The 12,180-nt window shown below is 35.0% G+C and overlaps 2 protein-coding genes and 2 non-coding genes across 4 annotated transcripts; 1 reads left to right on the top strand and 3 right to left on the bottom strand.

Moving 5' to 3' along the window:
* Positions 1 to 3,897, bottom strand: LOC109079343 (MKI67 FHA domain-interacting nucleolar phosphoprotein-like). The gene is made up of 6 exons (XM_042731655.1): positions 3,675 to 3,897; positions 3,264 to 3,392; positions 2,574 to 2,682; positions 2,274 to 2,485; positions 1,691 to 1,750; positions 1 to 618 (listed from the first exon to the last, which is right to left on the bottom strand). The coding sequence occupies exons 1-6, from the start codon at positions 3,786 to 3,788 to the stop codon at positions 427 to 429; spliced, it is 816 nt and encodes a 271-aa protein (XP_042587589.1). The 5' UTR covers positions 3,789 to 3,897; the 3' UTR covers positions 1 to 426.
* Positions 689 to 815, bottom strand: LOC122138571. The gene has a single exon (XR_006155688.1). It is a non-coding gene; the product is annotated as a small nucleolar RNA ACA64 (small nucleolar RNA).
* LOC122138570 lies at positions 2,763 to 2,888 on the bottom strand. Its single transcript, XR_006155687.1, has one exon. It is a non-coding gene; the product is annotated as a small nucleolar RNA ACA64 (small nucleolar RNA).
* A 438-nt stretch (positions 3,898 to 4,335) lies between the features above and the next one.
* LOC109079339 (high affinity cGMP-specific 3',5'-cyclic phosphodiesterase 9A-like) lies at positions 4,336 to 11,835 on the top strand. The gene is made up of 12 exons (XM_019094506.2): positions 4,336 to 4,579; positions 5,452 to 5,613; positions 5,719 to 5,770; positions 6,042 to 6,144; positions 6,939 to 7,081; positions 7,255 to 7,314; positions 7,802 to 7,979; positions 8,398 to 8,520; positions 8,589 to 8,681; positions 9,412 to 9,516; positions 9,661 to 9,807; positions 11,570 to 11,835. The coding sequence occupies exons 1-12, from the start codon at positions 4,492 to 4,494 to the stop codon at positions 11,738 to 11,740; spliced, it is 1,425 nt and encodes a 474-aa protein (XP_018950051.2). The 5' UTR covers positions 4,336 to 4,491; the 3' UTR covers positions 11,741 to 11,835.
* The last annotated feature ends 345 nt before the right edge of the window (positions 11,836 to 12,180 follow it).

Raw genomic sequence — 12,180 nt, 5'->3', positions numbered from 1 at the left:
TAGCTTTACAAAGCAATAAAGACATTTATTTGATACCCTTTTGAGGGTTAAGCACATGTTTTACCAATATGTCTGAAGATAGTACTGGAAAGAATACATAACACCAAAATAATGTGTCAGAAATACAATGACATCCATCCTACCATTGAATCTTCAAATGAACACAATATATATTTTGTGTATTACACAGTCAATCTGATTTTATCAACCTCCGGAAGACCACATTATACACCTCAAAGCTAATCGGTACATCTGCATAAAACACACCTCAAAACAGATGCCTGATAATCAGGATAATGTTTATGATCCTCTTCTCCAGCCACTGTGAGGACTGATCTAATCACATACAAATGGCTCAAACATTGAGTCCAGTGTCCCATCTAAAACAGGGACTGAAGTCTTTTTATTAGTCATTAAATCCTCCTTTTAAGTCGTATGCTCCTCTTCAACCTCCTCCTCTTCATCTTCATCAGACTCTTCCTCGCTATCTTCCACACCCTCGCTGTTTTCTGGAACGGATTTGGCTTTGATGACTATTTCGTCATCAACATCATCATCCTCAACTCTGATCGACTTCCTCCTCTCCAAAACTGATGGTGTGCACACTGGTGTGACATCCTAAATGCAAATAAATCGTCTTTTAAACACTAGTAGCATAAGACTACATATCCTAGTCATTTATTACGGTAAATGTTGGCACATGGGTTTCATTGTGAGTCACAGTGACTAACAATAAGCTTAAAATGTACCAGTTTCTGTCGGCACAGTTATCTTACTTCAGTCAATGGGTATAACTGAGGTAATTTTCAGTCTGTGCCAAGCATATGCCCAAAAAATCAATGGAAAAAAAACAAATAAAAAACACTTAACTGAAATACTTAATCTTTACGATACATGTATTTATATTCAACTGTTCGGTATGAGGCTTTCGGTTTGGTGCACATTCATTTTCAATTATTAATTTTCAATTAATGTAGGCCTGTAACATTCTTATTTTTATTATTATTATGAAGTGACTTTTATTAGGCCTATTAAATTTAAATTAATTTGCCCTGTAATAATTACCAAATAACTGACGTGCTGCTAAGATAAAAGATTAGGCTATACATTTACTCCTCAATTAAAATGTTTTTAAAAAAGGTATTTTAATACAGGTCTATTATACAGTACAATGATTTATAGGCCTACAATTAAAATATCAACACTGCAATCATCAATAAAAATCAATGACATAAAAAGCTTTTATTTCAAGCACCAACTTTCAAAAACAACCCGTTTAACACAAAATACATTTCTTCTCATTTTTTTTCCCACTATGTAATATTAGAAATATTAAGGGAATAAATAAAAACAGGTAGATATATACTGTTATCAGCATATGTCGAAGTAGATTCGCTGTCTCTGAGGGAATATGCGGCATCAGATGCTGAAAGCTCCGTCATTCCATTTTTACTTTTACTTTCTGCATATAGTGAATTGACTGAGATTAAGACATTCACCAGGATAACTCTTGTGCAAAGTTTGCACGTTGCTTGTGTGTGATATCCATTGGCTCACTTTTGTGGTTTAAAACAGAAATATTTTTAACATTGCGAGGTAACCAATTACCCCTGTACCGAACCGTGACACCACTGTGTCGTATCGAACCAAACCGTGGATTTTGTGAACCGTTACACCCCTATAATCTTACCTCACTGCATACTGAAACATCGGCTTCAGATTGGGCTTTCTTGGCAGGGATCTGAGCTGCCTGAAAAAACAACAACAACAAAAAAAAGACAACATGGTCAAACTAAAATACAACAAAAGGCATTTTAAAGAAATAGTTCACCCAAGAATTTACATAGGTGTTTGTTTCTTCTTCAGAAGAGATTCAGAGAAGTTTAGCATTAGAGCACTTGTTCACCCTGGTTTCACTGGAGGAAGTGTTACTACGGACTCTTATTATGGTTATTAGTTTGACCAGAAGTGATGGTCAAAATATGAGATAAAATGCCTTAATGAGGATTCACAAACATGCAGCTTTTCAATTCTCTGAAATTAAGTAATGGACTGGAGCGATGTGAATTATTATGTTTTTATCAACTGTTTGGACTGTTACTCTGACCATAGCTATTCTCTGCAGAGGACCCATTGGTGAGCAAGTGATGTAACGCTACATTTCTCCAAATGTGTTCCGGTGAAGAAACAAACCTATCGACATCTTGGATAGCCTAAAGGTGAGTAAATTTTCCTTTAAATGTTCTGATTAAAAATAACAACATAGTACTTACAAATCCTGGGAAATCATAGTCAATGCCCTTTGCCGCCAGTCTCTTGCGTAGCTTAGACTCTTTGCTTAAAAGCTTTGCACCAAGTTTCTTCAGATCTTCTTCCCCATGCTGTTTGTTATAACGAACAACTGCAGGCTGCATTGGCTTCTTGAAGACCAACCTGGAACCTACGAATAGCTTTTCATGGACCTTCTCAGGTGGCATCACATGACCTATACAGGACAAAACACAGTAATGTTTAGATAACATATTATGTAAAAAAAAAATATACATGCAAAATCTTTTCCACTCTCAACTCACACTTTATAAGCCGTTCTCCAATAAGGTAGTTGTTCATGGTCTCAGCCACAATCTTAGCCACCTCATCACACTCAAACTCCACAAATCCATAGCCTTTGCTCCTTCCAGTCTGTGAAAGATGAATTTAATAATACTTGCATTAAAATCTTTAAAGCAGGGTATTATCCACTAGTATGACTCTTGTGTGCTTAGTGTTGGCACATTGGTTTTATTGCACAACAACATAGAGTTGGCGATAAGCAAAACGTACCTTATTGCTGTCTGCACAATTATCTTATCCAAGGCAACAAATGCCAAAGATAATTTTCAGATTGTGCAATTATTATGTTATGTTAAACATATAAATTACATGTACGCACAAGCAAACATCCCAAATTAAAAAGTCATTTCTATTTGAAAATATTTGGAAGCCATCCCAGTGGAATCAAACATGTTTTCTTTAAGAATATTCTTAAAATCAAATAGGGCCTTATTGAGTTAACTTAATCCAAGAGAATCTTATGTTTCTCTTTATGGAGTTCCTATTAGAACTCTCAAATTAGTGTCAAACAATTATAGAAATTCCATCAGAATTCCTTTCGGATTTGTATTCAGTCACTTCATTAATACTTTTAATATCATTTATGAACTGATTGTGTGATAAATACAGTGCTCTAACCCAACTGATTGTATACTACAAAAACGTCTTACCTTTTTACTTCTGGAAACTCTTATTCTTGTGACTTTGCCAAACTGCTGAAAGTAAGATTTTAACTGACGTTCAAACAATCCTCGAGGCAGATGGCCAACATAAAGCACTCCAGGAGAAAGCGACTGAACCTGAGAAAATATAATTAATATTAGATTAATATTATATTCAGTTAAAAAAAAAAATTATGCAAGTCGACTAACGTTAAACAGAAACACGTCAAACAAAAGTGAAGAACGTGCAAAGCTTTATAGAACAAATCAGGTCGGATAAGAATATTACTTCTATTAGAATAACCAAATTTTGTCTATTAAAGATAACTAAATAAATTTCAAATGTAACTTAAATCATTTTTCAACGTGAAGATAAATGATGGCTGTGCTGAACTCGAGGCACATGGTCAGTCGTCATACCTTTTTAGGACGATTCTTTACTTGCTGAACCTTCTTCTGAAACTCTGCTTCCTCCTTTGGATTCAGAGCCAGAAGGTTTTTCGCCGGCTTCTCTGATGATTTGCCTTCTGTCATGATTAAATATAAGATTGCTAAAACAATATATCTTTACGTTTCGGACCTAGTGCCGTGTCGTGCTGTCTCTCCTTAAACCACGTTGTGCTTCATTCAGGAAGGAAGCAGCTAAGGTTCAAGAAGACAATTCACAATAAAAGTCCACTCCAAAATAAAAGTCCACGATATTTACCTTTTTAAATAAAATAATTTATATTCATTGCTCTCATTGTTCTTATGATATACATTGATAACATAGGTTGCTATTTTATAGTTATGTTTTAATTAATTCATATTTTTTTTTTTCATCTACTTAAATTATACTACTACTACTACTACTACTACTACTACTTTATTGTTTGGTTAACTTTTGCCTGACTGGCAGTGTGTTTTTACTTTGTTCAGGTTAGTTCATCGTTTTATTAAGTGCAAAAAAAAAAAAAACTGATGTAAAAAAAAACATTATTAATACTAATTGGTGTCTTTTAATTAAAAATACATTTAATAAAACTAAATCAGGTGCAAAATGAATAACTTTTATGGTAAATTTAAGGACATATTAGCCTGTATCCATATTAAGAGAAATACAGTGCAGGGTTGAGGATGAAGTGGGTGGACTCCACACAGAAGGGGTTTTGAATGAATGATGGGTTGAATCATTGATGTAACACTGTACACACACATCGACCAGCAAAGGTGAGAGTGCAGCAGATTATCACCTGACATGGAAGCGAAAATCATTTATTTTACCGTGAATGGAAGACCAGAACAAGCTGAGTTTCCCACCGACTGTCCTGCACAAGATATTAAAGGTAAGGATTGTCTCAAATTATATATTTCTTCTAGTCTAACTACAATTGTATACTTTTTTTTTTAAATCAAATGTATAATATTCTTTTATAAAAAATGTCAAGTTTTGATGTGCACGCAAAAATATAACACTGAAATTAGATGAATGTTGAACGGCTGAACCAATAATAATAATAAATGAAGTTGACGTTTGTACGTTACATTAACTTAATGTAAATTACTCAATAGGCTATATAAAATTTTCAGGCAGAAAGGGGTTTGTAAAAGCAGTCTTTATTTCGTGTATCAACATCAAACAGAATTTCTTCTATGAAACGGGGGTTTTGTAATGACCAAATTGGTTCTCTGCCCTCATTAGCCTTTATTCTGCAGAAAACAAGCTTGAGGACTGTCCTCATTCTCAAGGGCAGGCTTCTTTAATCAGGTCCTCTCAATTACAGCGAGAACGCATGAAGAGCTTTTCTGTTGACCTGGATAGCTAATACAACATAACAGATGATATCATTTTTTAATCTTTAGTTTTTTATATAAGACTCCAGTTCTCTAGAGAACTCTCAGGCCACTAATTAAATGTATATCTTCCATACTGACTCAGTGTGCATGGGTGAATTTGTAGTCACAGATTGTGAGTCAGAAACAAATCAACCGTCATACTTCAGTTAGACAGCTTGAGTCACAGGTGGTGCTGACAGTCAGTCTTCAAGAGCCAAGCAGTGGACTAAAGGAAACATATGGCATTCTCAGCATTAATCACTCATATTAAAGTGCATTCATTTCCATGCACCTCAGTTATGAAGATGAGAAATGTGATGATGATGTATATCTGCAACATCAAAATTAATGAGAAATGTTTGTGTCTGTGTTTGCATCACAGATCTTTTCCGAGCTGCAGCTGAGGCTGGACCTTATGACATCTTAAAACTCTATAACACTAAAGGCAATATCATTAATATTTCCCCACAACTGGCCCCAAATAGTCCACACTCCTGCTATAAACTGGAAGTGGTAGCTGCAGACTGTAACAGTGAGCTGTTAGGTATTCTCCACCTTAGCACTACTGTATTGATAAAGTTATGAGTAAACATAAATGTGGTAAATGTCACACATGACCATTTGGATCATGTTGAACTCTATCTTTTAGGTTCAGATCCGGCTGTTGCTCTGGGGTTTGATCTCTCTTCTATGGAGAAAAGGTAAGGTTGCGACATATTTAAAATGCACACTTTCTGTATGGCAAATGAAATTAGAATTTTCATTTTGGTGATATTTACTGTAATAGCCATAATAGTAGTATGCATGCTTAAAACGTCCTTACAGAAATAAGAAATCACACTTGTCTGTGACGGTAGCACAAAAAGAGTCATGGCCAACAGAAATCTAGCACAAAATTGCATTTTATATGTGCCACAAACTCTGGCTCTTATTTAGGCCCAAAATGAGTCGGATAAAATGTCTTTTAAACAGGTTACAGAGCCTGGAGAAAAGAATCCAAACTGAAGCAACAGAGACACCTGCCATTGTGTATGAGATGAAGAGACAGGTGGAGTCATTCAGAGAGAAACTGGAGGTATGAACGCTGAACTACTGCGATTGAGGTTTTCTATCTGCACTGTTAAGGGAATTTAATGGATTCCATATATAGCTAAATATTTTCACTATTTTTAATATGGTAATATTTAAATATCTTAATATTTCAAGGGAAACAAGAATGCATTCATTTGATCAAAAGTGACAACAAAGACATTTATAGCATTACAAAAATTATATATATATTTCCATAAAATGCATTTAACTTTCTATTCATAAAAGAATTCTGAAAAAAAAAAAATATATATACAATTTTTTGTTTCTACAGAAATATTAAACAGCAAAACTTGTTTTCAGCATTGATAATAATAAGAACCATTATTAATAATTGAGCTCCAATGATTCTTTATAATAACTGAGCACCAAATCTGCATTTTAGAATGATTTCTGGAGGATCATGTGAAACTAATGATGCTAAAATCTTAGCTTTGCCATCACAGGAATAAATTACATTTTAAAATATATTAAAATAGAAAGTAGTCCTTTTACATCTGAATAATATTTCAAAATATTACTGATTTTACTGCATTTTTGTTCAAATAAATGCAGCCTTGGTGAGCATATAACTTTCTTCAAAAAATAATAGTTTTTAATTATTCCAAACTTTTTGTCGGCAGTGTTTATATGTAATATGTATTTTGTATTTCTTTCTTTTCTTAATGTGTTTTTTTTTTTTTTAATTAAGGACTTTACTATCTCTATCAGTAAACATAAGGAACATTTACCAAGTACATGCATATTTCTAGCCCTATAACATGATGTCTTTCTCTTTAGAGTGTTGAGCACCTGAGCTGGTTGGGATTGTTTAAAGACATGTCAGAAGGCACCCACAAGCCCTCCCCTTTCTACCATAAAAGAACCCTGCGCAAGACCCGAGAAGAGTGTGAGCACGTCAGGGAAAAGTTCCTCCAAATGAGGTGACATTCCCAAAATTCATTATTTAAAATCTAATGTGAAAAAATAAATGTTATTATATTATATTATATTATATTACATTATTATATTATATTATATTATATTATATTATATTATATTATATTATATTATATTATATTATATTATATAATTGCTTCTTATTTATTTTCTCTAGTTCTCTGGAGGTTTCTGAAGAGGTGAGACAGTATCTTAAAACACCAACCTTTGATAACTGGTAAGTTTTTCACAAAACAAAGCATGCTAACAGAAATGCACATACACTTTCTTTTCCTTATGTTCACTACACAGAATAGTTTTGACAACTTCATATAAATATTTAACCTGGATATGACTTGTTTTTCTTTTCTAAATAAATGGAAAAACAGGAGTCTTCACGGTAGCTGCAGCCACATCAAAGTCCTGCACCTGTCATACATGAATAGGAAATTGTTAGTGAAGCACAACACAGCACTTCTAAATTTAGCATAAAGAACATGGCCTTTCATCTGCCTGAAGGGCCTCATGTTAATTTCAAGGGTCCTGCTTGAGGTTTACAAATCAAAAGCACTTCTTGTGAGCAAAGGGCTGGAGCTCCATGTTCATTAATGCAATAGTCTTCCAAGTGGACTTGTTGAAACCAGGCTTCAGCTTCAGATTAATACAACAAGATATGATTCCGTCTAAGGCGTTAACAGGAAAATAAAGATTTTGTGCTGCTGTAGGCAATGGGAGGACGCTGAGATCATGGTGCTGCTCCAGGTGATGTACACAGATCTGGACTTCATCTCCACCTTTAACATTGAGCTGGATGTGCTGCAGCAGTTCCTTTATGAAGTGTACCGACGCTACAATAACATCCCCTTCCATAACTTCAAGCACTGCTTCTGCGTCACTCAGATGGTAAGAGCGTGTGCAATCAGCCTCAGGATTTCTTCCAATCACTCCAATTATCCACTGCTTGATTAATAGATGTCATGCCCCAGACAGCCATCATTTCACTCACAGCGCTGCTGCCAAAACGTTAATTGTAATTTTACTGGAATCAGTTGTCTGTTGTCCTTAATTGTCCCATTAAGTCTCTCTATCCACAGGGTCATCATTGTAGTTTACCAAAGCCATAAAAAGAGAAAATTATTGTGTATGTGTTCATGGTTTTGAAGGTCAGTGAAGGTTGAAGGTCAGTCATCTGTCCATCCATCCAACCTTGTGGGCCAATTAAGACTTAATAAGCAAAATCTTTACATTTTCTTTAAGTAAAAGAAAGTTGTTAATCTTTAAATAAATAAATGCATAATATCTGGGTCAATCTGTTTGTCAGATGTATGGACTAATATGGCTAACAGATCTCAGAAGCAAGATTGACAGTATTGACCTCCTCATCATGCTAACCTCAGCCGTCTGTCACGATCTAGATCACACCGGCTACAACAATGCATACCAGGTGAGATAGCTCCTGTCTCAAGCTTTTCAGTACACTGCAGAAACCAATGGAAATTTCTCCTGTTTCAGATTAATGCACGCACTGAGCTCGCCTTGAGGTACAATGACATCTCCCCACTGGAAAATCACCACTGTGCTGTAGCTTTTGAAATCCTGGAAAAGGTAAAAATGCTGGTTATAGATCAAAATCACAATAGTAAACTTCATATTTTGAATGTTTAATCTTATAGACTTTAAAAATCTCCTTGACGTACAATGATAAAGAATGTTCAGCATTTATGTGACTTTTCCATTTTTTTTATGTAAAAACGCATTATATGTAACTGACAATAATTTGCATGCTGTTTGTGATTGGTCTTTTCTTTCTTTAAAATATTTCACCAACATTGGAATAGTTATACTAGCATATTACTCATACCACTTTTGTACTTTGCTATGCAGTTTTTTTTTTTTTTATGCGGATATTATATATTAGTGGAAAAAGAATATTTTTTGTTTTTGTGTGTGTGTGCAACATTTTCCGAAACTTGCCGACAGAGCAATACAAAAGAATAAGAGAGGGCATAATTAAGTATATTATTTACTCTTCTATAATATCCACAATCATATCTATATCAAATCAAAATCTAGGTAAAAACTGAGGAACTTCTAATCACTGCAGGTGTATTCTTGCTACTGATATGACCAGACATACTGAGATCCTCAACAAGTTCAAAGCCATTCTCCCTGTGTTCGACTTTAGCAACAAAGATCACAGAGATGTAGTAAGAACAATGATATTCGTAAATATAAGTACTTAGTAAACCTATATTAGCTATACATTAAACGTTCAGCTTTAAGGGCTGTTCTTGGTGACAATCCACTTGAAGGCACTTCCTGTCTTCTGTAACAGTTGATGATGATCATGATTAAAGTAAGTGACATCTCCAATGAGGCGAGACCCATGGATGTTGCAGAACCGTGGCTGGACTGTCTGCTGCAGGAGTTTTTTAATCAGGTAAATATTGCTCACTTTTTATAATAAGCAAGTATATTCCAGTGTCACATTGGGAGCAGTGCAGTACAATTTACATTTTAAACAACAATTTTTTGCGCTTTTGTTATCTAACGTAAAATGAAGAATTTTGACATCTTAATCTAGAGTGACATGGAGAAGTTGGAGGGTCTTCCTGTCACTCCATTCATGGATCGAGACAAAGTGACCAAACCGTCTTCTCAGACTGGATTTATCCGCTTTGTTCTCTTTCCTCTCTTCATTGAACTGGCCAATCTTTTCCCCTGTCTGGAGGTGAGAACGTTCCTGGAAGATCTTACACTTTCATAAGACACCATACACTTTAACAAGTTAGGAGAACTAAAACAATCTGAGTTAATCAGTTACATCAAAAAATTTAAAGGCAAAGCAGCGCAGGCAAAACCAAGTTTTATCATGAACTGATCAGTTCTGAGATTTTGGGCTATTTTGGTTCTGTAACATGTCTTTCAGATTAGTGGGAATTGTTTATGTAAGGAATAACTGATGATTAGCCTACTCCGCTTTGCGTCGTGGCCGCATCACCACCTCGGGTGTGCATTATTTTTCTAATAATTCAACGGCCTGGAGTCAATTATTCCGCTTTTACTACGGTTACCACACCTCAAGACATCAATCAGATTATATATTTAAAGGGATTCATCTGGTTTTTCTACTTAAATCGCTATTGTGAGGAGGATTATTTCTTCCGCATTTCACCCAACGCCTCTTTTGCTGGTTCAAAAACGTCATTTTAAAGATAGTAATGGAGGCTTGAGCTGTTGATAGCATTTTAATGCAGTTATCAATGAAGTTATTAGAAAGAGAGTGAGAGAGACAGAGACACACAGAGAAAGAGAAAGAAAGAGAGAGCGTGTGTGAATTAGGCTACCTCAGCGTCTCTAAACAGCGCTATTACCTCGCTAGTGAGAAACGTCATGTGTATTTACTTTCGGAAAATCATCTGTCATGTTGTTGTTTTTGTTAGTCCTGTAATTTCCGTTATTACAGTTTTACTATGCGAAGTGATATGGAACTGTAATGCGGTCAAGAAAGCTGCCTGGAACTACGTTCGCCACCATGCGTTTCCCAGAAAATAACTGCACGCCTCAGAACATTCGTCAGCCAATCAGATTCAAGCATTAAACGGCCCTGTAGTATAATTTGTGGTTTTGTTAGACGGAATATGAGTATTATGTCATTAATGACTCACCCTCATGTCGTTCCAAACCTGTAAGAACTCCGTTCATCTTCAGAACACAGTTTAAGATATTTTAGATTTAGTCCAAGAGCTTTCTGTCCCTCCATTGAAAATGTATGTACAGTATACTGTCCACGTCCAGAAAGGTAATAAATACATCATCAAAGTAGTCCATGTTACATCAGAGGGTCAGTTAGAATTTGTTGAAGCATCGAATATACATTTTGGTCCAAAAATACACACTCACAACAGACCCAGAAGAGAAGACCATGCTGAATAAAGTCGTAATTTTTGTTATTTTTGGACCACAATGTATTTTTGATACAGAAAGCTCTCGGACTAAATCTAAAATATCTTAAACTGTGTTCCGAAAATGAACGGAGGTCTTACGGGTTTGGAACGACATGAGGATGAGTCAATAATGACATCATTTTCATTTTTGGGTGAACTAACCCTTTAATTACACTGTATATATTTGCATCCTAAAATATATTTTTCTAGGTTGTTTTCTCAAAGTTAGCTAGTAATTTCCACTTCAGTAGTACATACATACACCAAACTTGTCAGATATATTATTTATTTTGACGGTTTTTACATTTCAAGATTAAGTTTAAGATTTTAATTAAGATTTTGTTTTTCTTCTACACAAGCATGTTAATTGCACCTAACTTGAAATATTGTGTTATCTCATGCAATTTAATTTGTTGAGATCTGTCATGCTGTCTAGTAAAAACACATGACATAATGAGATAATGTATCATCCCTTTTTTTTTTTCAGAGTCGAGATTAGTGCAATTTAAAGTCAAACATTTCTAAATGTTCCTTCTAACCTTACAGCAACACATCATTGACCCAGTGCGGAAAGCCCTGGATTATTACACAGAGATGGAGAAAGCTCTGGAGAGGGAGAAACAGAACCGGGCCCAGAGTGACAAGAAGCCCAGCACCTCAAAAGAGCCAATAGCTCATCCAGAACCTGGTGGGACGACGAAACCAGTCAACCTGTAAACTAACCTCACACTGTTAAATGTTCATTCTATAATCACAATCAGTCTGAGTTTCAGATTTGTGCTTTAAGGATTAAAGTAAATTTATTTATGCTACTTTTACCAGCTAAATGTACTGTGTATATATGTTCAAAAGTGGGTGGAATAGTTTGACTAAATATATACAAAGTGGTAATATTTAGCCCTTTTCTAATTTTAATATAACAATTTTCATTACAGATTTAGCATAACTAACTGAATTGAAAGTAAATGAAAGAATATGTTGGGTCACACGTTTGCTTTAATGACAGGAACAAAAATACTTAATGAAAGTACTAAAATCACTGTCTGTTAATCATTGTTATCATGAATGCAGTGAACATGCACAGTTAGCCCAGCAGATGGCGCTACTAGAAGCTATAATTTCATAGGCATGAGAGAGGAGGCTATAAATGGAACTGT

Source organism: Cyprinus carpio, chromosome B9 (genome assembly GCF_018340385.1).
Source record: "Cyprinus carpio isolate SPL01 chromosome B9, ASM1834038v1, whole genome shotgun sequence".
NCBI classification, from domain to species: Eukaryota; Metazoa; Chordata; class Actinopteri; order Cypriniformes; family Cyprinidae; genus Cyprinus; species Cyprinus carpio.
The sequence above is the reverse complement of the archived record's forward strand: the minus strand, read 5'-3'. Positions and strand labels throughout refer to the sequence as shown.